The sequence below is a fragment of the Hemiscyllium ocellatum genome, chromosome X (assembly GCF_020745735.1).
Source record: "Hemiscyllium ocellatum isolate sHemOce1 chromosome X, sHemOce1.pat.X.cur, whole genome shotgun sequence".
NCBI lineage: Eukaryota > Metazoa > Chordata > Chondrichthyes > Orectolobiformes > Hemiscylliidae > Hemiscyllium > Hemiscyllium ocellatum.
The window spans coordinates 14,231,282-14,257,842 of NC_083453.1; the positions used below are offsets into that span (position 1 = coordinate 14,231,282).

A 26,561-nucleotide genomic window follows, 5' to 3' on the forward strand; every position below is an offset into this window, starting at 1 on the left:
TTTCTATTGGTTTGCTATTTAATTTGAAATTTATTTTCTTATCGTGTGTAGCACTCAGATCAGATCCCTTTTTTCAGACACAAAAACTCAAGTTTCCACAGTCTCCTCTTATAACTTACTGAATATATGATGCAGCATGCATGTATTCTGCATACTTGTTGGCTGTGACAGTAGAAAGTTTTGTTTCCTGATTCTGCAGTCTTATTTCAAAGTTAAAAATCACACAAGACCAGGTTATAGTCCAATGGGTTTATTTGGAAGTACAAGCTTTCAGAGTGCTGCTCCTTCAGGTAGCTAGTGGAGCACAATCATAGAGCACAGAATTTATGGTAAAAGATCAAAGTATCTGTCATACAACTGATGCGATATATTGAACAAACCTAGATTGCTCTTAAGTCTTTAATCTCTTAGAATGGGGATGCAGGTTTTGATTGATAAATATGTACATCCCAGAGCTTCTTTCAAATCACAAGCCTGAGATAACTTAAGGCTTTATTTTAAAAAAGAATTGACATCTCCGCTCAGACAATGCATTAAAGGTGTACGGTTAGAGTCTGTCTGTATATCAATCTTGAGTCAGACTGGTTCTATTTCCAAACTAGGAATTTATAAAATGTCAATGGACTGACTGCCTACAGATTGTGTGCTTTTTGAACAAAATAGAATGTATCTGTAAATGCAAATTTCCCCCATAGACTTACCCTCTCACAGGCACATGTATGCGCATGAGTGTGTCTGACAGGGGTTGGGGGGGGGGGGGAGGGGGGGGTGTGTGTGTGTGTGTATATAGTGTACGCTACACAACACACTCTCACACAGGCTCTCTCTTGCTCTCATGTGCGCGCGCGCACACACACACACACACGTGCCCTCTCACACTCATGCACACACTTGATCAAGAACGCCCAGCCCACACACTCCCTGGCCACCCACACACACGCACACACGCTCTTGCTCTCTCTGATTCAGACGGACTCTAACCGCACATCTTTAACGTATTCTCTTAGCTGAGATGTCACCTTTCTTTTATAAAACCTTAAGTTATCTCTGGATTGTGACTTGAAAGAAGCTCTGGGATTTGCATATTAATCAATCAAAACCTACATCGCCATTCTAAGTAATTAAAGACTTAACAGCAATTTAGGTTTGTTCAGTATATTGCATCACTTGTATGAAATTTTCATCTTTTACTGTAAAGTCTGTGTCCTATGTTCCTGTTCCACGAGCTACCCAATGAAGGAGCAGCGCTCTGAAAGCTTGAACTTCCAAATAAATTTGTTGGACTTTAACCTGGTTGTGATTTTTAACTTTGTCCATCCCAGTCCAACACCAGCACTGTCTTATTTCAAAGCAGTGTTCTATTCAAATGAAGTGTTGCTGGAGACCTGTAACTGTGGTGGTTTTGTACATTTTCTTGGGGGTTAAACAGCTTTTGTTGAATAAGTCTCCATCTGGTGCAGGGGTTAACATTTCATACAGTGAATTGTTTGATTATCAGGTACGTTTCGAATAATTAGTGCATTTGAAGAGTGGTTGCCACCACAAGGTGGAGCAATAAGGACGTAAGCACAGGAATGCTGCGTTGTACAACGTCACGACTGAGTGACCGAACAGCGTGCTGTTAATGTTTTGTGTTAGTCAAGCATGAGTGTGATGCAACCTGTATGCACTTTCTTTTCGGCAATGTGGTAGGACTCATCCTGTTAGTAATAAATTTAATTTGAAATAACCAAATTGTACCGAACATTGGCTGAACTTTGGTAATTGCTTTTAAAAACTAATTTCTGAAATAAAGGTGGGGCAGTCTGCACGTACACTGGCGCTGACGTAACTGCGCACAGAGCATGATGACCTCAGTGCATTCGTAGATAAATACTGAAGCTTGCTGCGCTGGGTGTGTGTCTGTGTGATGGCAGTTTTATCCGCCTTTTTGCCGTTTTGATTAATTATTCCCTTTTACAATTTCTGCATGCGAAATCGTCTTGGTTGAGTTCTTGGGGGTCTTTCTATTCACGCAGAATAACAACGAACACACTAGAAGTTGTGGCGGCGTGCGGTTTCGGAATTTTGTGAAGTTAGTCTAGAGAAAGGTTACACAGTACAGTTGTTACAAATGTAAATTATGGATATGAATAATACGCACCTCTCCTAAAATGCCTAGCTTTACTTGGAATCGTTATTTTTACGTTTCTATCTTTTACTTTCTGATTGGCATCCAGAGAACAACTAAGTGTTTTTCATTTTGTTAAAGGTTTTCCCCCTCGTGTAGCAATTTAGCGCATTTTGGCTAACAGTAAGAACTGTAAGTTTCAGCACAAAATATATTACTTTGCAACAGAGCATAGAATTTAAAAATTATTTCAAGGAAGTTATCTTTCTACTGGACCATGTCAAAATTGCATTCAGTAGTGAACTCTTCCTAAGCAATTTCCTGCAGACTTCAAATAACTAGATAATGTTTTCCAGAAGAGAAATGTGCCTTCAGGGTCAACTATTTGACAAATAGAGTGGAAAAACTTGCATATGGGTCCAATGTTATATAACCATGAATATGTGCGTTCATATTTATACCCTGCAGAGGATCAGATTTCATAGTTTGTGTTTGTACATAATCCAGTAATTTTCAATCTTATGTTATCAAATATTTGTCCAGCGCCTTTTTAAAGGAAGAAATTACTGTAGCATTGAATGAATGGCAGTATTTTGCACACATTGATTACTCTTAAACTGAAATACTTGAAATTATTCTGAGACTTGACAAATAAAACAAATCTTCATAACTTTGAGTCCCGAGTCCTGAATGCACGTCTCTGCAAAACAGCCCCTTGGCAGCTGACATGCATTCAATTAAATTGTGCACATTATCCAACTGTTGTTAATATCATTGAGTTATACAAGGTTAAAGTAACCTTTTGTCATGCTGAAATCAAAATTTCTTTTGAGGTGCATCCAGAAGATATTTACTCTTCAATGGTGTCTGTATACTTTGGGGGTCATCAGAACCAGACCTTTTTTGATTTTTCATATTTAACACTTGCTTCACCCAATTCCCAAATTTTTACTCATTCAAGCATATGTATTTACTGGCATGGACTTTTTTGTTTCTGTTTTGAAATCTTTTTGATACACATTTTGTTGTGGATTACTTTTCAGTGATGTTGCTCTTCCCTTACTAGTTGTCTGACCACATTACATGCTAAGAGTAAATAAAGAGATGAGTTATTCCTTGGAGATACAAACCGTTAGATTTTTAGAAAATATTTCATACATTTCTGCCTCCAATATTCTTGAAGATGAGCAATTGTTTTTCTGGCCTTCATTTGTTTGCTGTCACTACAGCTAATTTTGAATGCAGCTATTCTGTTGTTCATTCTATGTAGACTTATATTTAAAATGAATGCACATATTTTGTGAAAACCCAAATGTCCATCTGCAAAGAGGATGCTGGGCCTCCTAATTTAAATTGCATTCTCAATTTTTTTAAATAGCTCAACAAATATGGCCCATTTCTGAAACCATACTTTGTGTTACAGTGCACGTCAAATGAAAATTAATAGAATCTTGTAAAACTGAGTATTTTTTTGCATTACTAGTCTGTGACTCCTTGATTTATGTCTTCATTTTTTTCGTTTTGAATGTCTGAATTACATGGGTCATGGATTTTGGTACATGGTGTGTTTTTATGGAGTAACTAAATACATAAACATGCCCTCACCAAATAATTTTCATATTCTAAAGAAAGATGTCCCATGTAGCTCAGCTGCTTCATAGTTAATACTTCAGACTTGCATTCATATGTATAAATGTTACTGACTTTATACTATTGTGCATAAAGTCTAAATCCACCCAGGCAGGTGCCAAAGCATGATGCAGGAAGATGCACATAGTATGGAACTTGTATCAATTTTTTACTCTCCTCGTTTTGCTCTTTGCTTTGTTTTCCTTTCCTAGATTGTGTCCATTTTCAGCACTTAGTCAGTCATTAGAAAATATTACATTTTGTTCTTAATATATTGATCAACAGATGAAGTTGAATGTAAAGGGTAATAATTGGGGGAGGCAATGAACTGTTAATCCAGAGACCCAGGTAATGTTCTGGGATCCTGGGTTCAAATCCCATCATGGCAGTTCGTGGAAGTAAAATTCAATAAAAATCTGGGATTAAGAATCTAATGTGGACTATGCATCCGTTGTCTGTTGTTGGAAAACCCATCCGTGATTAGAGGTTTATATCATGAGTGGCATGGATAGGGTAAATAAGGTCATTTTGCTGGAGTGGGGTAGTCCAGAACTAGAGGGCATACATTTAGGGTGAGAGGGGAAAGATATAAAAAAGACTTAAGGGGCAACCTTCTCACGCAGAGGGTGGTGCATGTATGGAATGAGCTGCCAGTAGAAGTAGAGGCTGGTACAATTACAAGATTTTAAGACTTATCTGGATGTGTATGTGAACAGGAAGGGTTTAGAGAGATATGGGCCAAATGCTGGTAAATGGGACTAGATTAATTTCGGATATCTGGTTGACATGGATGAATTGGACTGAAGGGTGTGCTTCCATGCTGTACATCTCTATGACTCAATGTCCTTGAGGGAAGGAGACAGCTGTCCTTATCTGGTCTGGCCTACATGTGATTCCAGTTCTCCAACAATGTGGTTGATTCTTAACTGCCCTCTGGGCAATAAATGCTAGCCTAGCCAGTGATGCCCTCATTTCGTGAATGAATGAAAAACATTCCAGCTGAGAGGATGTTCTGCAGTTATCTGAAAAGATTTTATGTACAGCATAGAATGCAAGCATTAGCTTACTAATCTCATTACACACATTGGGGCTAAATGTAGGTCTACCTGGTTTACTTAGCACAATTTTATTTCTTCTTTTTTTGCTCAACGGATGAGAGAAAAATAAATTTGCCCTCCTTTTTATTTTCAGTATTTTTTGGATGACACTTATGCATACCATTCTTAAATGGTACACATCAGTCCATTCATCCATCCGTCAGTCCAGAAGCACATAAGCAAGCAAAATAAAAAATAGCAGTAGACTGTTCAACCTCTTGAGCATGCTCTGTCATTCAACAAGATTATGGCTGCTCTGCTTGTTGAATCAACTCCAGTTTCCTGCCATGCCTCCATACCTGAACTCTCTTGTCACCAGGCATATGTCTAACTAGGCCTTGAATATGTGTAATGACCCAGCTTTTCAGCTTGCTGAGGAAGAGAATTTCAAACACTAAATGACCCCCACAGGAGAAATTCCTACTGAGTTCAATCCTAAATGGGAGCCCTGCTATGTTTAAATTGTCTCTCGCCCTGCCCTCCACCCCCTCTTCAAAAATGCTGTTCTATGATAAATAATGTGAATGTTAAGTGTATTTTTAAAAGTTGTTAAAGGGACTGTACATAGAATTTTTTTTTATTCTTATAAAGAAAAAAGTATTTGCTTTGCTGAGACCTATCTGACACTTCTTGAGTAAGGCCTTGCACCTTCAATGTAATGATTGCCTGTCGTTATTCATTTTGTACTTTAGAATTTTTCTGTTTCCTTCATGTGTCTGAAGACATTTAAGTGCAATCAGAAATATGTGAACCATTTCATTGTATGTATTCATTTGAGTTCATGGAGTGGAACTGTTTCTCCTCAACCCTATGATAACTGCATAATGCCATTACAATTCCTTTAATTTTCACATTGCTCAGTTATTGTAATAGATGGAAGCAACTTGTGATTGAAGGTCTATAATCTATTCTTGCTATTTGGGAACTTGGGTGTAGAAGTAAATTGTTTTTTGGTATTTAGCTCTGTGAATGTGACTTGTGTTTTATGAAGGTCAGAAACTCTGTAGCAGTGGTCAAAACTGCCTTTCCAAGAAATCGTCTGACTTAAACGACTGGACAAGCTAACTGGTGAGATTCCAGCAATATTTATTAAAGTCGATGGAGGCATTGATCAGTCAGGACAGGTCCTGAGTTTTGGGGTAAGCTTGCCAATTGGATACAAAATTAGCTTTATGGTAGGAGACCGAAGTTGGTGATAGAGGGTTGCTTTTTGGACTGGAGGCCTGTGACCTGTGGTGTTCCATATGGATAGGTACTGGGTCCACTTTTGTTTGTTATTTATATAAACGATTTGCATAGAATATAGGTGGCATGGTTAGTAAGTTTGTGGGTGACACCAAAGTGAAAAAGATTATCTAAGACTGCAAAGAGGTCTTGATCAATTGAGTTAATGGGCTGAGGAATGGCAGATCAAATTTAATTTGGATAAATTTGATGTATTGCATTTTGGTAAACACAAGGACAGGACTTATGCCATTAATGGTAGGGCCCTAGGTAATTTTGTAGAACATAGAGACCTAGGGGTTCAGGTACATAATTCTTGAAGTTTGCATCACACGGTGGACAGGGTGGTTAAGGTGTTTAGCACGCTTGCCTTCATTGCTCAGACATTTGAGTGTAGGAGTTGGGACATCATGTTGAGGGTGTACAGGACATTGATGAAGCCTCTTCTGGTATACTGTGTCCAGTTCTGGTTGCCCTGTTATGGGAGGGATATTATTAACCTGGAGAGGGTTCAGAAAAAAATTACCAGAATGTTGCTGAGAATGAAGTTATAAAAATAGGTTGGGACGTTTTTCCACTGGCGCATAGGAAGTTATGGGGTTACATTATGGAGGTGTATAAAATCATGAGGGGCATAGATAAGCTGAATAAAAAAGGTCTTTTCCCTAAAGTGGGAGAGTTCAAAGCTAGGGGGTGCATTTTTTTAAGATGAGAGAAGAAAAAACTTAAAAAGGACTTGAAGGGCAACTTTTGTTTTAAACAGAGTGGTTAGTGTGTATAATGAAATGTCAGAGAAAGTGATAGATGCAAGTACTGCAACAGCATTTAAAAGACATTTTGGGTAAGTACATGAATGGGAAAGGTTTGGAAGGAGATGGGCCAGATGCAGGCAGGTGGTATAGTTTGGGAACATGACTGGCATGGACTCGTTGGAACAAAAAGCCTGTTTTCTGGCTTTATTCTGATTTTAATATCTATGACCCAGCACAACAGATGGAGAGAGACCTCAAACAAATCCACTTAAGAGAGAAGGATCTATACCAGTAGAAGGGCAATATCTACCCATCAGAACTGGAAAGGAGTCTAAGTCTTTGCTGTTTTCGTCCTAGTAAACAAGACTGAGAAAAGCCCTGAGGTTTTTTTACTCTTGGAGTTCAGTGAGTTAGCTTGTGTCTGTTTGTCAAGAGTTGAGAGATCTTCAGCATCTGCAGTCCTCACTTTCTCCTTGTCTCCTGAGACATACAGACACAGTAACAAAGCAAACTGCATCTGGTGAATGTACCAAAATTCACCAAAAGTACATTACTTTACTTTAAACCCGTCAGTTGAATAAGGACTTAAAGCATGAAGATAGGTATGATATTTCACCAGGGTTGAGTGTCTGTCTGGAAAGGATATTGTTCGGAAAAATGATTGGATCTCTCTTTTTGACATGTTATGACCAGATTTTTTCAAATCGTCAGAGTTTTTATCTCTGTGTAATATTTAGTGTAATATATTTTGTTAAAATTATATTGGAAGCCTGTTGTGAATTTGTGCAATGACTGACCACCATGGTAACCAAATTGCAAGCATAAAACTTAGGGTTTATCAAGCCAGTTTCACTCTGGAATTACCATCAGCTGGGATAATAACCAGCTTTAATCTGTGGAAGGGATGGGGGGGGGAAGAATAGAATTTGTAACTCCAAATGGAATTCCATTCAGCCTTGGAAAAGGTAGCTTCTGGGTAGATTGTGGTTCTTGGCATATTGTCTATTTAGTTCCATACCTACCCTCCTCGCTTACAACACATATCAAAATTTTGGTGTAGTAGTATCTCGTTAGAGTTTACATCCCCTCAGCAAAGCCTTGTAAGGAATTTCAATGCTTAAAGAGAAAGATAGCTGGACAAGGAAAAATAAACCGGTAGCTCCAAGCTAAACTATACACACAATCATCCCATGATCTTAGGTAATGATTAGTAATGTTCAAAAAAAATTCTTTTGCAAAATGTTCACATTAACTAGCATTCTCTGTACTTTGCATCACTGTAAACTAACTTTTCCATGTATTTGTCCAATGACTGTGCTAAAGCTTCATTTTCTAGTGCAGGCTACAGGATTATTATATTCAAAGATCATGACCTTCATCTTAAGGGCCAGTGTGTTCCCTCATTATACTGAGGATGACTATACAATGTGTTCTATTCAAACTTAAAGCTGTCGATTTAGATTTTACATTAAGATATGCACATTTAATTTCAGTTCTGTTAGAACGGTGTTTGTATTTTGTTCTTCTGTGAAGCTGAAAGTGTGTCATATGCCACATGGGAGAAAAAAAAAGCACCCATCAAAAATCTGAGTCACATGAGCAGTACGTTTCTTTAATCAATGCAGTAGAGAATTTTCCCCATGACAACTTGTTGCTTGGAAGTTGAGGCTGTAAAAACCAAAAAAATACTGCTCACTTATTTTCAGTATTTTCTTGACGGAAATGTCATTTTAATTTAAGATTTAACATGAGGCTTTCCTTTGAGTAGTTTAAAACAAAAAGGAGCAGTTGTTGGGCATTTGCTGTGATGAGTTGTATTCTCCACTTCAGTGGAGCTTCACTCACCACTCAGAATAATTTGTTGAATATTTTTACTGAGGCGAATATATGCTCAAAGATTTTGAGAAGTACCAGCAGTCCCTGAAAGCTATCCAGGCGTGACTGCTGATGTGGTCAGTAGTAACCGGTGATCTGCCTAGTTAAGACAGGCCATCACACCAGAGTTTGAAGCTCAAACAGTGCACCAGAAGGAACTTAAAAAGAAGCTGTCGCCTTTTGCCAAGCTCAGCATTTAATTTGCGTGCTCCTCCAGTACTGGCAAACCTGCACCGATATTTCACAGACCATAGGACATCAGAGCAGAAATTAGGCCATTTGGTCCATCGAGTCTGTTCCACCATTCAATCCTGGCTGATAGGTTTTTCAACCCCATTTTCCTGCTTTCTCCACGTAAACTTTGACCCCCATGGCAATCAAAAACTTATCTATCTCCGTTTTAAATATACTTAATGACCTGGCCTCCAAAGCCTTCTGTAGCAATGAATTCCATAGATTCACCACTCTGGCTAAAGAAGTTTCTTCTCATCTCCGTCCTAAAAAGTCTTCCCTTTACTCTAAGGCTGTGCTCTCAGGTACTCTTCTTTCCTGCAAATGGAAACTGCTTCTCAGCATCCACTCTGTCCAGGCTATTCAGTACTCTGAAAGTTTTAATCTAATCCCACCCACTCCCCCTTCTAAATTCCATTGAGTATAGTCCCAGAGTCCTCGAATATTGCTCATATGTTAAGCCTTTTGCTCCTGGCATCATTCTTGTGAACCTCCTCTGGACCCACACCAGGGCCAGTACATCTTTCCTGAAGTATAGGACCCAAAATAACTGTCAGTACTCCAAACGTGGTCTTACTGGAGCCTTGTAAAGCCTCAGAAGTACATTCCTGCTTTTATATTCTAGACCTCTTGAGATGAATGACACTGGCATTCTCATTGCATTAGAATCATTTATAAAGTGAAGAAGCATACTTAAAATTCCTTTTACTTTGGAAGCTTTCAGTAATTCATAGAATATCCTTCTTTATATTTACTTATTTTGATTCTTCTTACGGGATCTGTCGCAGCAAAGTAAAAGTTCTTCTACAGCATGCATGAAATAATTGTTAGATTTGAAAGAAAACAATTATGTTTAAACTTGATTGAATCCAGAGCAGTCCACGTAAATGTGATTGATTGATTGTGATAGCTTCTCTCACTGTTTTAACTGTGTCTATTGGAATGTTAGAATTGCAGTGAGTGTAATATATAAATATATATATTATATCTATGTAAATGAAATAGATAATAAACTTTTAATTCTGTAAATTTTCCGAAACAGATCCCACTGGAGTCATGTTTGACACTCGATTCAAAGCAGTGATGGCCCAGGGAGGATCTAATGACAACATAAAGGAAAAGGTAGCAATATTTCCGACATATCCTATAGTTTTTATTGAACAAGTCAATGACAATGAATTGTGCTCTTTGATTCCGTAGTTTTAGAATTTCCAATTATATTGACAAACACTGGTAGTTTATTATTAACATTAGATTATTTGTTTTTGGACTATGATTGAGAAATCTACCCATCATTTTGAACAGATTTCCTAATCTTATTGAAAGTAATTTGATGGTTGTTTTCCCTCGTAGCTGCTAAGGTTTAAAAACAAATTCATTATTTCATCATGTAATATTGGTTTTCTTTGGCTATAAATTTGTGTAATATTTTAAAATACGCAGTAGTTTTCACTGAATATTTGTTGCTTTCAACTTGCCAGCTCAGGGATAATATGAACCTGAATCCAGTCCATTAATAATTTGGCTCATTACAATTATTTGAGCCAATGTTACACTGAAAAAAATGTCATTTATGTGGTGATTGAATACAATGCTCATTTTAAAAGGCCTATAGTAGTTTATCTAGTACGCTCTCTTCAATAAACTGATGTGGGTGAGTGCTTATTTTTTTTCTCCCAAAGATGGGAATACTTGTACATCAGTTAGAAATTAATAGTAGTAGATTTTGTGGAACATTGCTGTCTGCAAACCTAGCAATGCATCCTGATGCAACAACGTGAAAACCTATAACTGTCTAACTTTACGTACTTGAGTAGGAGTTATATAATACACTGTCACTTTTTCCTTTAGCGTAATAGTCCAAATTGGATTAGCCGTGCTAAATTGCCCATAGTCTGGGGATGTGTAGGTGAGGTGGATTAGCCATGGGAGGCACAGGGTTGCGGGTGGGAGGGGAGAGTCTGGGTGAGATGTTCTTTGGAGAGTCAATGTGGACTTGTGCCAAATGGCCTATTTCCACACTGTAGGAATTCTTATCTTTAGTTGCTCATGTTGCAAGGTTTAAGGGAAAAACTTTTTGCAAATAATGTATCCTACACATCTTCAAGATATCCAAAAGTACTTGCCAGTGTAAATGTTACCTATTATGGTAGTTATTTATGTTTTGAAGCAACAATTTCCTAAAGAAGAGACTTTTTCTCAACCATGTCTTTTCTTGAGTACTTAAGCATTGTATATAGCAACTGGCAGTGGTTCTGCTCCCTTTGCCATTCATCAACAATATCAGCATTCCTCAGCATGGAAATAAGCTTGTGCAATTTGTTGAAACCTTTTGTTTAACTCTTAATGTTGGTGTAAAGATCTCCTATATATATATACATACACACACACACACACACACACACACACACTTACTGTCTCAGAAAAAAATGCAACTAAAACATGTTTTCCTGTGTCCATCCAACAGAAATTAGGGCTTTAGAACTATTTTCTCATCATTTCTTACAATTAATTGGAAAGAAGGGAATGAGGAGAGGCAAGAAAAACTAAATACTAGTTTTTTAAGAGGGATTTGTGAACAGACGCCTCCTTTTCCCCCCCTCCCTTTTAGCTGGGCAATTCATTGGAGGTGGCAGAACAAGGTGATTATGCTGTTAAACATATAGGATCCTTTATTTTGCATATACATAAGACTTGTAGGGCATCTTTCATAAAGGGGCATGATGAACTGTCTGTACATAAATCAAACTGAATTAGAGTCATAGAGGTGTACAGCACGGAAACAGACCCTTTGGTCCAGCCTGTCCATGCCGACCAGATATCCCAACACAATCTGGTCCCACCTGCCAGCACCTGGCCCATATCCCTCCAAACCCTTCCTATTCATATACCCATCCAAATGCCTTTTAAATGTTGCAATTGTACCAGCTAATTCCATGCACGTCCTACCCTCTGTGTGAAAAAGTTGCCCCTGAGGTCTCTTTTATATCTCTTTTAAAAATGGGGCCGCACGTTGGCTCAGTGGTTAGCAGTATTGCCTCACAACACCAGGGTCCCAGCCTTGGGTGACTGTCTGTGTGGAGTTTGCACTTCTCCCCATGTCTGCGTGGGTTTCCTCCTACATTCCAAAGATGTGCAGTTCAGGTGAATTGGCCATGCTGAATTGCCCACCGTGTTAGGTGCATCAGTCAGAGGGAAATGGGTCTGGGTGGGTTATTCTTCGCAGGATCGGTGTGGACTGGTAGGGCCGAAGGCCCTGTTTCCACACTATAGGGAATCTAACCTTTAAAAAAAACTTTCCCCTCTCACCCTAAACCTTTCTTGCCCTCTAGTTCTGGACTCCCCGACCCCAGGGAAAAGACTTTGTCTATTTATCCTATCCATGTCACTCCTCAACCTCTGCTCCAGGGAAAACAGCCCCAGCCTGTTCAGCCTCTCCCTGTAGCTCAAATCCTCCAACCCTGGCAACATCCTTGTAAATCTTTTCTGAACCCTTTCAAGTTTCACAACATCTTTCCAACCGGAAGGAGACCAGAATTGCACGCAATATCCCAACAGTGGCCTAACCAATGTCCTGTACAGCCGCAACATGCCCTCCCATCTCCTGTACTCAATACTCTGACCAATAAAAGAAAGCATACCAAACACCGCCTTCACTATCCTATTTACCTGAGACTCTACTTTCAAGGAGCTATGAACCTGCGCTCCAAGGTCTCTTTGTTCAGCAACACTCCCCAAGACCTTACCATTAAGTGTATAAGTCCTGCTAAGATTTGCTTTCCCAAAATGCAGCACCTCGCATTTATCTGAATTAAACTCCATCTGCCACTTCTCAGCCCATTGGCCCATCTCGTCAAGATCCTGTTGTAATCTGAGGTAACCTCCTTCACTGTCCACTACACCTCCAATTGTGGTGTCATCTGCAAACTTACTAATTGTACCTCTTATGCTCGCATCTAAATCATTTATATAAATGACAAAAAGTAGAGGGCCCAGCACCGATCCTTGTGGCACTCCACTGGTCACAGGCCTCCAGTCTGAAAAACCACCCTCTGTCTTCTACCTTTGAGCCAGTTCTGTGTCCACATGGCTAGTTCTCCCTGTATTCCATGAGATCTAACCTTGCTAACCAGTCTCCCATGGGGAACCTTGTCGAACGCCTTACTGAATTCCATATAGATCACATCTACCACTCTGCCCTCATCAATCTTCTTTGTTACTTCATCAAAAAACTCAACCAAGTTTGTGAGACATGATTTCCCACGCACAAAACCATGTTGACTATCACTAGTCAATCTTTGCCTTTCCAAATACATGTACTTCCTGTCCCTCAGGAATTCCTCCAACAACCTGCCCACCACTGACGTCAGGCTCACTGGTCTATAGTTCCCTGGCTTGTCCTTACCACCCTTCTTAAACAGTGGCACCACATTAGCCATCCTCCAGTCTTCCGGCACCTCACCTGTGACTATCAATGATACAAATATCTCAGCAAGAGGCCCAGCAGTCACTTCTCTAGCTTCCCACAGAATTCTGGTGATTTATCCACCTTTATGCGATTCAAGACATGAAACACTTCCTCCTCTGTAATATGGACATTTTGCAAGGTGTCACCATCTATGTCCCTGCATTCTATATCTTCCATATCCTCTTCCACAGTAAATACTGATGCAAAATACTCGTTTAGTATCTTGCCCATTTTCTGCAGCTCCACACAAAGGCCGCCTTGCTGATCTTCGAGGGGCCCTATTCTCTCCCTAGTTACTCTTTTGTCCTTAATATATTTATAAAAACCCTTTGGATTCTCCTTAATTCTATTTGCCAAAGCTATCTCATGTCCCCTTTTTTTTTGCCCTCCTGATTTCCTTCTTAAGTATACTCCTACTGCCTTTATACTCTAAGGATTCACTCGATCTATCCTGTCTAGACCTGACATATGCTTCCTTCTTTTTCTTAACCAAACCCTCAATTTCTTTAGTCATCCAGCATTCCCTATACATACCAGCCTTTCCTTTCACCCTGACAGGAATATACTTTCTCTGGATTCTTGTTATCTCATTTCTGCAGGCTTCCCATTTTCCAGCCGTCCCTTTTACTTGCAAACATCTGCCCCCAATCAGCTTTTGAAAGTTCTTGCCTAATACTGTCAAAATTGGCCTTTCTCCAATTTAGAACTTCAGCTTTTAGATCTGGTCTATCCTTTTCCATCCCTATTTTAAAACTAATAGAATTGTGGTCACTGGCCCCAAAGTGCTCCCCCACTGACACCTCAGTCACCTGCCCTGCCTTATTTCCCAAGAGTAGGTCAAGTTTTACATCTTCTCTAGTAGGTACATCCACATACTGAATCAGAAAATTGTCTTGTACTTGCTTAACAAATTCCTCTCCATCTGAACCCTTAATATTACGGCAGTCCCAGTCTATGTTTGGAAAGTTAAAATCCCCTACCATAACCACCCTATTATTCTTACAGATAGTTGAGATCTCCTTACAAGTTTGTTTCTCAATTTCCCTCTAACTACTAGGGGGTCTATAATAAAATCCCAATAAGGTGATCATCCCTTTCTTATTTCTCAGTTCCTTGCTGAATTCAATTATTTAGTCTTTTGAATGAAACAGGTTCATATCAGACTTCCTTTGATAAGTTGTCATTAACAACTCCAGAAAGGATTCTTTTATATCACTGCCTTTAAGGTTTGAATTCTGATTTCCTTCTACTTTTCAGTTGGAAATTAATTTCAGAACTAGCTTCGACATAAATCTCAGTAAAGCCTGATTGCATTCTTGCACCTATTCACGTAATCCCAATCAGTGTTTTTCTTTTTTTTGTGCTCATGACAGCAAAAATCCTTCATTGTTCAAAGTACAAGCTTCTCCACATTACTCTGAATTTGTAGCAGATTACCATACCACATTATAAAAATTCTTTATGCACTCACTGAATGCCCATGGAACAAAACCACTTTTGTACCTGAAGTGTAATATGCTTTCAGATATTAAGTTAGTTTGCAGCAATATGATGTCCTTTATATTCCAGTGGTGATTGCATTATTTCACATCCTCTCTCTTCCCCCCCCCCCCCCCCCCCCCCCAAAAAACGCTTCATTGAAAGATTTCCAGACAACCCAGTGAGTTTATAACTCTCTGCATTAACCCTGCACTTAGGTTTTAAATTGATCATTTTGAAGCAAATTTTCTCATTAATTGTTTTCCTTTACTTGAAACTGTGACTGGGGATCCCTTTTACTGATTATTGAAACTTTGTAATTGACCCGATTTGGTAATCTTAAGAAAACCGTGGAACTAAGGAGATTGTTTTTGATGCTACAGTTTTAGTATGGAGCTCAGAATTACTGGGGATGAAATTCACCTTAGTCAGCAACACAGAACTGAATGAAAAAGAAAATCCGATGCTGTTTATGAAACTGTAGTGCTGAGGCAAAATTTGTCCAAATGTCCTGTCAGATTTTTTTTCTTTTGTTCACTCGTGGGACATGGGCATTTATTGTTTGCCCCTAGTTGCCCTTGAGAAGGTGGTGGTGGTGATCTGCCTTTTTGGTTGACCTATTGCAGTAGTTCAATGCCATTAGGGAGGGAATTCCAGAATTTTTACCCAGCAACAATGAAAGAATGGCAATATATTTCCAAGTCTGGATAATGAGTGGCTCAAAGGGTGCTTGCAGTGGTCATGTTCCCATGTATCTGCAGTCGCTGCCCTTGTCCTTCCTTGATGGAAGTGGCCGTGGATTTGAAAGGTGCTGTCTAAGGAGCTTTGGTGAATTTCTGCAGTGCCTCCTGCTGCAGTTGAGCATTGGTGAGAGAGGGAGTGGATGTTTGTGGACATGGTGCTAATTCAGCTGTCTCCCTTGTCCTGGATGGTGTTAAGCTTCTTGAGTGTTGGAGGTACGCTCACCCAGGCAAGTGGGAAGTATTCCATCACACTCCTGATTTATGCCTTGCAGATGGTGAACAGACATTGGAGAGTCAGGAGGTGGGTTACTTGCCACAGTATTCCGAGTTCTGACCTGCTCTTGTAACTACTGTTTGTGTGGTGAGTCCAGTTGAGTTTCTGGTCAGTGGTAACCCCCAAGATATTGATAGTGGAGATTCAGTGATGATAACACCATTGAGTATTATGGGGCAGTAGTGCAATTCCATCTTATTGGAGATAGTCATGGCCTGGCATTTGTGTGGTGTGAATGTTACTTGCTAGCCCAAGTCTGGATGTTGTCCAGGTCTTGCTGCATTTGAGCATGCACTGCTTCAGTATTTGAGGGGTCAGCTCATTCTTGGTGGGCAGAAGGGCCTGCTCCTGTGCTGTACTGTTCTTTGCTCAATGTTCAGCACCAAAACAAAATTTTCAAACATCCCCATTTCTAACCTTCTGATGGAGGGAAGGTCATTGATGAAGCAACTGGAGATGAGTGGGCTAGTTGAATGTGGCCTTGCAAACATCTGCCCCCAATCAGCTTTTGAAAGTTCTTGCCTAATACTGTCAAAATTGGCGGCACAGTGGTTAGCACTGCTGCCTCACAGCGCCTGTCAGACCTGGGTTCAATTCCCGACTCAGACGACTGACTGTGTGGAGTTTGCACGTTCTCCCCGTGTCTGCGTGGGTTTCTTCCGGGTGCTCCGGTTTCCTCCCACAGTCACAAAGATGTGCGGGTCAGGTGAATTGGCCAAGCTAAATTGCCCGTAGTGTTAGGTAAGGGGTAAATGTAGGGGTATGGGTGGGTTGCGCTTCGGCGGGTCGGTGTGGACTTGTTGGGCCGAAGGGCCTGTTTCCACACTGTAAGTCTAAGCTGTCACACTCACTTCTCCTCTGGAATTTAGTTCTTTTGTCCATGTTTGAACCAAGACTGTAATGAGGTCAGGAGCTGAGTGATCCTGTCAGAACCCAAACTGGGTGTCGCTGAGCAGATGTTGCTTCTTAACACTGTCGATAACCCCTTCCATCACTTTACCGATGATGGAGTGTAGATTGATGGGGTGGAAATTGGCTGGGTTAAACTTTTCCTGCTTTTTACCTACAGGACATACCTGGGCAATTTTGCACATTGCTGAGTAGATACCAGTGTTGTATCTGTACTGGAACAGTTTTGCTGGGGGAATGGCGGATTCTGGAGCACAAGTCTTCAGAATATTGCCAGAATGTTGTCAGGGCCCATAGCCTTTATATATAACATAGTGTGAATCAAGTTGGCTGAAGACTGGTATCTGTAATGCTGGGGACTAGGACGAGGATGAGTTGAATCATCCACTTCGCGCATCTGGTTTCAGATTGTTGCAAATGCTTCAGCCTTGTCTTTTGCACCAATGTGTTGGTTTCTTCCATCATTGAGGAGAGGGATATTTGTGGAGCCGCCGCCTCCAGTGAGTTGTTTAATTGTCCTCCACCGTTCACAACTGCATGTGGCGGGATTGCAAAGCTTAGATCTGAGCCGTTGGCTGTTGGATTGCTTAACTGTATCGATCACATGATGCTTATGCTGTTTGACATCAAGTAGTCCTGTTTGGTAGCTTCACTAGGTTGACACTTCATTTTCAGGTATGTCTGGTGCTGCTCCTGGTGTGCCCTCTTAAACTCTCCACTGAAACAGCATTAATCCCCCTGGCTTGATGGTAATGGTTGTGTGGGGAATATGCCAGGCCATGAAATTTCAGATTGTGCTGGAGTACTATGTGCAGCTCTTGATGGCCCACAGCATCTCCTGGATGCCCAGCCTAGAGTTGCTAGATCTATTTGAAGTCTGTCCCATTTAACATGGTGATAATGCCACACAACACGATGGAAAGTATTCTCAACATGAATATAGGACTTTGTCTCCATCAGGACTGTGCAGTGGTCACTCTTACTGATAACGTCATGGACAGGTGCATCTGCATCCAGCAGATTGGTAAGGATGTGGTCAAGTATGTTTTACCCTCACCACCTGCTGCAGACCCGGACTCGCAGCTATTTCCTTTAGGATCCAAACAGCTGTTGTTGAGTCACTCTTTGTGATGGACATTGAAATCTCTCACCTTCAGTACCTTGTCCACCTTCAGTGCTTCCTCCAAGTCTCGTTCGTTATGGTGGTGTACTGATTCATCGGCTGAGGGAGGATGGTATATCAAAATCAGCAGGAGGTTTCCTTACCCATGTTTAATTCTGAAGCCATGAGACTTCATGGTATCTGGAGTCAATGTCAAGGACTCCCAGGATAATTCCCTCCCGCCAGTATACCCAGTGCCACCACCTCTGCTGGGTCTGTCGATGGGACAGGATGTATCGGGACATAGATGGTGATTGTGGTGTTTGGGACATTACCTGTAAGATGAGTATGACTTCTGTATGACTGTCAGGTTGCTGCTTGACTAGTCTGAGACAGCTCTCCCAATTTTGAAAGTAGCCCCCAGATTTTAGTCAGAAGGATTTTGAAGGATGAACAGGGCTGTTTCTGCCATTGTCTTTCTGGTGCCTGGGCCGATGGGTGGGTCACCTGACAGTTTCCTTTTTTTGTGTAGACTTTGTTGCGATTGCTACAATGGAGTGGCCTGTTAGGCCATTTCAGGGAGCAATTGAGAGTCAAATCATATTGCTATGGGTCTGGAGTCACACGCAGGCCAGACCAGGTGAGGAGGGCCGATTTCTTTCCCTAAAAGACATTAGTGAACCAGATTGTCAATTGTCAGAAAAGCCAATGATTTCATGGCCATCATTAGACTCTTAGTCCAGATTTATTTTCAAATTGAATTCAAATTCCATCACTTGCCATGATGGATTTTGAAACCTGGTTCCCAGAACATAAGTTCTGGATTAGTTGCCTTGCTACAATACCGCTAGGCCATTGCCTCCCTTGTTTCCAATATCCATACTAGAATTAAGAGTTTATACACTAAATTGCCAATTGCAGGAGGATCTAAGATGGCGGCGATCTGAGAAGATCACACTGCAGAGCTTCGCATCGCAGCAGGAGCAGGACGGTCCTTTAACCTGCCCAACCCCAGATCAAGATTTCTTGGGGCATTGGAAAGATTGTGGAGCCCCAAGAAACATATTTAAAAATTGACTTACCTGTATTTTCAGCTGTCCCGAAATGCCTAAAAAAGGAGGAGGAGCATCTGAGGCTGGGCCTGCAGCTCAGCCTGCAGCAGCCTTGGAGCCGATTACTCTCCAGGACTTGGTGAATCAGCTCTCAATCTCGCGAGATGTTGGGGAAACAGATTGAAGAGAAGCTGGCTCCAGTCTGTCTCATGCTGCAGAAGCATGAGCAGCAGCTGGGAGACCTGGAGAAGAGGACGGATGAAGTGGAGCACAGGGTCACAGTGGTGGAAGCTGATGCCAGTTCATTCAAGGATGAGATCCAAGGTTCGTAGTTTGCGTGACCAAGTGGATGATCTTGAAAACTGGGGCAGGAGAAAAAACATTCAGATCATCGGTCTGCCCGAGGGTAAGGAAGGTGAGTGGCCTGCGGAATTTGTTGAAGATTGGCTTCTGAAATTCCTTGACTTAGAGACTGGCAAGGGAGGATTGAAGATAGAGAGGGCTCACCGGGTCGCAGCGCGGAGGTCCGGTCTGGGTCAACGCCCTCGTCCTTTCCTGGTGCAGTTCCATCATTCCTGGGATAAGGAGAGAGTCATGGAGGCTTCCAGACTCCAGGGGAAGGATCCAAAAGCCCTAATTTACGAGGGGTCTAAGATTTTGTTTTTTCAAGACTTTTCAGCAGTGGTGATCCAGAAACAAAAATTGTATGACGGTGTCAAGAGAAGACTGAAGGAGCTTGGGATTCAGTACTCCCTGAGAAAACTGGCAGTGCTTCAGATCACCTTAGATGGATCCATGCATCTCTTTGACACATCGGAGAAAGCAAGAGACTTTGTGGACAAGCTAACCTGATTTAAACAACTGTAGTATGTATAAATATTGTTACTTGAGTATGCGTTTATCATTCTGTAAAAGAAATGGAGGAAATCCGATTGGAGGTTTATTTTTTCCCCCTTTTTTTTTTCCCTCTATTGATGATAATTTGGTTCAAGCTATGTCTGGCGGTGGTTAAGATGTACATTTTAAATTTCTAAGTTAGGACATGCCGAAGGATGGGCGGGGTATTTATTCCCTTTTTTTTAAATAAGGGAATTTTTTTTATTCATACTGATATTCTATGGGGTGTTTATTCTTTTTAGCTTGTGCTTGCAATGTGGCTGTAGCTGGGAGAAGTGAAGGTGGTTGAGATGGTTAGATGCCTATTTATGGGCAGTTCGGGACGGGTAGTTGCCCCCTCCGAGCAGGGGTTGAGTTCCCCTACTCAGCACTATTGGCGCTGTATATGTTGGTTTGTTTTCTGGTTTTGTTGTTTTTTATTTTTAATAATTTTGTATGTTTGTTAAATGTAGTGGTTTTAGTTTATGTAGTTTGTATATTTGGTGGACCATGTGATACTAAGGCTCAGCAATTTGTGGTTCTGGTTCCTCCTGTCTGGAATTTAAATGTAATTGCAGAAGATTATGGCTAATGATTTGATTAAATGCTGTACCTGGAATTTCAAGGGAAGTCACTCACCAATTAAGAGGAAGAAGGTACTCTTGAGTCTTAGAAAGGAGAAGGTGGATATTGCTTTGTTACAGGAGACACATTTGGATGACAAGGAGCATCTGAAATTACAGCAGAATGGCTTTGACCAAGTTTATTTTTCATCATTTAATACCAGAAGTAAGGGTATGGCTGTATTGATTAGGGAAAATCTCTCATTTAAATTGTTGGAATGTGTTAAAGACACATACAGGAGGTTTGTAATGCTTAAAGCCTTGATAAATGGGGAAGAATATGGCATTTTAAATGTTTATTGTCCCCCAGCTCATCCTCTTAAATTCTGGTTAGATGATTTTTCTAAACTGATAAGTCTCAAGTCTGAGCATATCATTTATAGGGGGAGATTAAGGATGTTACAGTGGATTCAAGGTACTGGCGAATGGACCGCTTTATTCTCATGGACAGTAAGTTTGTGGAGTATTTCTCTAGGGAATTTCATGCATTCCTAGACATCAACCGAGGCTCGGTTAATAGCCCATCTGTTCTCTGGGAAACTACCAAAGCTTATGCCAGGGGGTTAGTTATTTCATATTCCACCAGTAGGAAGCGGCAGAAGGGTGAGCAGCACCGTCTCCTTGAAGCACGGTTGAAGGCAGCTGAGAAGGCCTATTTTGACAGACCCTCATTGGTCAAACTACAGAGGATAATGGCAGTGCAGTCTGCACTAAATTCCGTGCTCTCTCAGACAGCAAAGAAGGAGCTGGCTTTTGCAAAGCAAAGGTTATACAAGCATGGTAACAAGCCAGGCAAATACTTAGCATACTTTGCCAGAAAGAGAAATGCCCACAAACTATTACAGTGATTAGGGAAGGGTTTGGGAAACTAACGTGATTCTAAAATGATTAATGCGCCGTTCCAGAGATTCTACTCGAAGTTATATCAGTCTGCGAATTGTGAGGAGGGGCAGGTCAAAATGGAATCTTTTTTTAGAGATCTGAAGCTCCCAGGTGTGACTCTCGAACAACAGTCCTTTCTCAATGCCCCATTATCAGAGCAAGAAGTGCAGAAAGCTGTGAGGCAGCTTCAGAGAGGAAAGGCGCCTGGTCCTGACTGACTTCCCAGTGAATTCTATAAGGAATTTATAAGTATACTGTCAGGCCCAATGCTGACTATGTTTAATGATTGTCTCCCACCATCTCTGAGAGAGGCCTTATCCTTAAAAAAAAAAAGGAAGGATCCGGAAGACTGATCCATACAGGCCCATCTCACTCTTCAATGTGGACTTTAAGATCCTCTCTAAGGCTCTCGCGCTAAGGCTGGAGACTGTGTTACCCTCTATTATTAAAGAGGATCAGACAGGCTTCATAAAGGGTCGCAGATCCCCCAATAATGTTAGGAAGCTGCTTAACGTAATTCAAGCATGCCAACAGCAGTCAATACAGGGACTGGTGATTTCTTTAGATGCAGAGAAGGCATTTGACCAAGTAAAGTGGCCGTACCTTTTCTATATTCTAGACCGGTTTGGTCTGGGCGAAGTTTTCATAAGATGGGTAAAGGTTCTCTACAGTGTACCTCTCACGGCGGTCATTATCAACGGGATATGATCAAGCAATTTTAATATTTCTAGGGGCAGCTGGCAGGGCTGTTCCCTTTCACCATTTACTTTTTACGTTGGCGATTGAACCGTTGACAGGCCATTCGTGGGGAACTCAATATATCAGCTCCAGAAGTGGGGTCAAAATTACATAAGAACTCGCTGTATGCAGACGATGTTCTAATTTTCTTGACAAATCCAGCAGTCTCAGTGCCTTGCCTGATACACATTTGGTGCTTTTTCAGGGTATAAGATTAATTTTGCTAAATCAAGAGGCTATGCCTAAGGGTGGTCTTACGAAAGAGTTGGCTCTTGAAAGTGACGATAGATTCCTATTTAGGTGATCACAGGGGGGGATTTGTGTATTTGGGCATATTCATTACTCCAGTTCTGGATTGGCTGTTCAAAGCCAATTTTACTCAATTATTTGAAAAAAATTAAACAAGATCTCCAAAGATGGGAGGCACTTCCAGTCTCATGGTTGGGTCAGATAGCGCTTATTAAGATGAATATTTCCCTCGTTTGCTATACCCTATACGGATGCTCCCCCTGATTTTCAATAAACAAACACTCAGGAGACTGAACGGTTGGTTCAGCTCCTTTATCTGGCACCGTAAACGGCCCCTCATTAAATTAGCCAAACTGCAGTTGTCTCTCAGATTGGGGGGAGTAGACCTTCCGGACATTTAAAATTACTAATTAAGTTCAGTTTTGACCTACATGAGTGATTGGGTTTGTGGGAATCCTCTTTCAATATGGCTAGATATCGAAGCCTCCCAGGCAAGGTGCCCCCTTACCAGTTTGCTGTTTTTGGAAAGGTGAGGACAGTTATGGAATATTGCCATAACCTAATAGTCATCAATACTGTTAAAGCATGGAGGGCAATTCGGCAGAGGGAAGGTAATATTGGCAAAACATCTTTGTTTACGCCTTTAGTGGGTAGGCCGGGTTTTCAACCAGGTATGATAGATTCAGGATTTAAACGTTGGGCAGCTAGGGGTATATCTTGCATGGGTGATTTATTTGAGGGAGATGTAATGATGTCCTTCAATCAGTTAGTACAGAAGTACGAGTTACCTTATAGAGACCTCTTTCGTTTTTTTTTCCAAGTGAGTGATTTTATTCAAAAAAAAACCACACTTTTGACTGATCCCTACAAATGTGACATAGAAAGAGGGGTACTAAGGGCTAAGAGTACATTCTTTGTCAGTACTTTATATCACTAATTGGGGGGTGCCACCTCAGATGAGTCTGATCGACTCTGCAAGATGTGGGAAAGAGAGAGCTGAGTGTTGAAGTTTCTTCAGAGGCATGGGAGGATATTTGGGAAAATGCAAGGAAGATATCAATTTGCAATAGGACCCATGCTTTACAGCTGAAAATTCTCCACAGGGTCCACTTAGCCCCAGACAGTTTGTCAAAATTTAAACCAGGGGTATCTTCAGCATGTCCCAAGTGCAAGGTCTGTACGGGCACTCTTACCCATTGTCTTTGGTGTTGTGACAGGCTTCAAACATATTGGAGCGCTGTGGTGAGTGCAATGGAGAGGATTTTAGGTGTAGGGGTGGAGAAGGACCCTATTTCGCTCCTTTTTGGGCCTACCAATTTTATTCCCTGCAGACTCGCATAAGAAAACACTTTTCAATATTCTTATGTTCTGTGCAAGGAAGAATATCCTGCTAGGTTGGATATCCGAAAACCCCCCAGGCCTGTCGGGTTGGCGGAAGATTGTTATGGAGCATATTCCCCTGGATTTTCTCACAAATATGGTACACCACAAAACTGAGAATTTTTACAAGACATGGCAACCCTTTTTGAAATACCCGGACACAGATTTATCTGCCACACTAACAAGGGCTTTTATATAGCCGTAACGATTGTGTTTCATGAGTGCAATATCCAGGGAGGAGGAACTGTGAATGTATGAGTGTTTTGTTTGGCTGGACTGAGTTATTACTATTTATTTGTTTGTTGTTAGGTATTTATTTATTTAGTTAAATAGCTAGTTTAGGTTTTTTAAATTGTATACTTCTCTATATATGTTTATACATTCGTATAGGAGGGTGGGTTGGGGAATTTTTTTTTATTATTTGGGTTTATTTTTGTCCTATTTTTGTACTGTTTTGAATTGCATTGTTTTGTATTTGTTGTAATATTTAAAAATCTCTCTTTTCTTAATAAAACTGTTATTTTTAAAAATTGCCACTTGCGAAGTTCAGGGATATCATTGCAATTCAAGAGAATTTGCAGCACATTTTGCTCCGTCTTTTTGGCATTTTAAATTGTTCAGCTGTTCAGGTAGACCTCTGGATCAGGTGGGTCTGAACCTAGACCACCTGGCTCAGAGGTGGGGACACTACCACTATAAGAGCCTCTCACTCCATCTTTTAGGCATTTTTCTCCTATTTAGCTCTTCTATTTGGACCATGCAAAGTATAATTGTGTTTAAGATCATCTTTTGATGTTACCTTTCATATTTGCACTTTTTTTTTCTCAGATTAGTGCTGTCCGTGCAATAGTCCCTAACAGAAGTAATAATGAGATAATTCTAGTGTTGCAACATTATGATAACTGTGTCGACAGAACAGTACAAGCTTTTATGGAAGGTAAGACTTTTCTTTGTTTTATAACTTTTTATCCCCCTCAGTCATAGCTAAATCCAACTAACTTCCAAACGTATCGCAGCAACTTTCAAATACTGACCTTTGAAATTAAGGGCACAGAGATCAGGAGCCTTTAGATCCATGGTCTGTAAAACCAGCAATGTAAATTCAAGTGATGAGCAGTATGGATAGCCTTTTCTATAAGAAACCTGTTTACAATGATATAGTAAGTAGGATAGATGAAGCTACACAGTTTGCAATTTATTTCTTAGTTAAGCTCTTGGTTTAACTTTGTTTGAATGCAAAAAATGTGCCCTATAAAGCAACTTCTTGGACTGCATTAGATGTTTCAGTTGCCAGAGTGCTTTGTTTTATAATTCTGTCCCTGTTTTCTCCTCTGCTAGAAAACAACATTCTGAAATACAAGCCAGGCCATGGTTCAAACAAATAACGACCCACACTTTGTCAAGGCATTACCAGTTGCATTTTGAAAAGTAGTCATTCTTTTATATAAATCTTTTGATGATGGGTCATAATAAAAATTAAAATAGACTTTGTCCCACAACATGTTCTTAAACTTAAACTTAAACTGCACCTAAAATGAAGTGTACTTGGTGTTTTCCATCAGACAATTCCTGGCCTCTGCTGAATTCAGCTAATTATTTGTCCTAACATTTCCATGTAAACTGGCACAAAAATATCAACATTCACATTCCAGTTGTTTTAAAAACTAAGTTCCCCATTGGATTTTCTCAGTATACACTGGGTTTAGTGTTTCGCAGTTATCAGTTACTGCAAGAATTTAGCCAATTCTCTACACAAATCTTCACAGTAAAGAAGAGAAGTCAAAACATTGAATATGGATCATAGTAATTTGCAAAGTTTTATCTCGGCAATGTGGGCAATGGCGAGATTTGTGGCAGAATCAAGCACGAACCCCATTGAGGCCTATCTCAGTGTCAAGAACATCTTGCCCCATGTTTTAGGCATTTTAAATTGTTCAGATGTTCGGGTACACCTCTGGATCCTTATTGAACCTGGACCTCCTGGCTCAGAGGTAGAGGCACTACCTCTGCACAAGAGCCTCTTGCTCTCTTTATGCTTTTGCTCAGCAGGCAAGTTTCTCACTAGACAATGGCAAGTTATGAGAGATTATTGCTTGTTAATGGCCTAACTCACCTCGTTACTATTTAGTTTTCTACCTTGCCAAATTCAGCAAACAAGCTAAATGTCAAGAAAACTTGATGAGGATATTAGAGCAGATACATGGCGAATTCTGCTTACTGCTTGCTCCACAGGACTCAATGTTGCGTGGAACCAAGCAGTATCTTGAGGCACTTTCCGTGGGCACCAGACACATAGAACATAGAACAATACAGCACAGAACAGGCCCTTCGGCCCACGATGTTGTGCCGAACATCTATCCTAGATTAAGCACCCATCCATGTACCTATCCAATTGCCGCTTAAAGGTCGCCAATGATTCTGACTCTACCACTCCCACGGGCAGCGCATTCCATGCCCCCACCACTCTCTGGGTAAAGAACCCACCCCTGACATCTCCCCTATACCTTCCACCCTTCACCTTAAATTTATGTCCCCTTGTAACACTCTGTTGTACCCGGGGAAAAAGTTTCTGACTGTCTACTCTATATATTCCTCTGATCATCTTATAAACCTCTATCAAGTCACCCCTCATCCTTCGCCGTTCCAACGAGAAAAGGCCGAGAACTCTCAAACTATCCTCGTACGACCTATTCTCCATTCCAGGCAACATCCTGGTAAATCTTCTCTGCACCCTCTCCAAAGCTTCCACATCTTTCCTAAAGTGAGGCGACCAGAACTGCACACAGTACTCCAAATGTGGCCTAACCAAAGTCCTGTACAGCTGCAACATCACTTCACGACTCTTGAATTCAATCCCTCTGCTAATGA

At 40.8% G+C, this 26,561-nt stretch overlaps 1 protein-coding gene across 4 annotated transcripts in view; it reads left to right on the forward strand.

Moving 5' to 3' along the window:
* LOC132805851 (spermatogenesis-associated serine-rich protein 2-like) overlaps positions 1 to 26,561 on the forward strand; it is a 142,371-nt gene that overhangs the window by 37,433 nt on the left and 78,377 nt on the right. For 3 of the 4 annotated variants that reach the window (XM_060821162.1, XM_060821161.1, XM_060821160.1), the window contains exons 3-4: positions 9,961 to 10,040; positions 24,522 to 24,630. In XM_060821162.1, the coding sequence (XP_060677145.1) occupies positions 9,961 to 10,040; positions 24,522 to 24,630 (189 nt within the window). Of the gene's footprint in view, positions 1 to 5,827; positions 5,905 to 9,960; positions 10,041 to 24,521; positions 24,631 to 26,561 lie in introns of all 4 variants that reach the window. The other variant, XM_060821163.1, reaches the window with a different exon arrangement.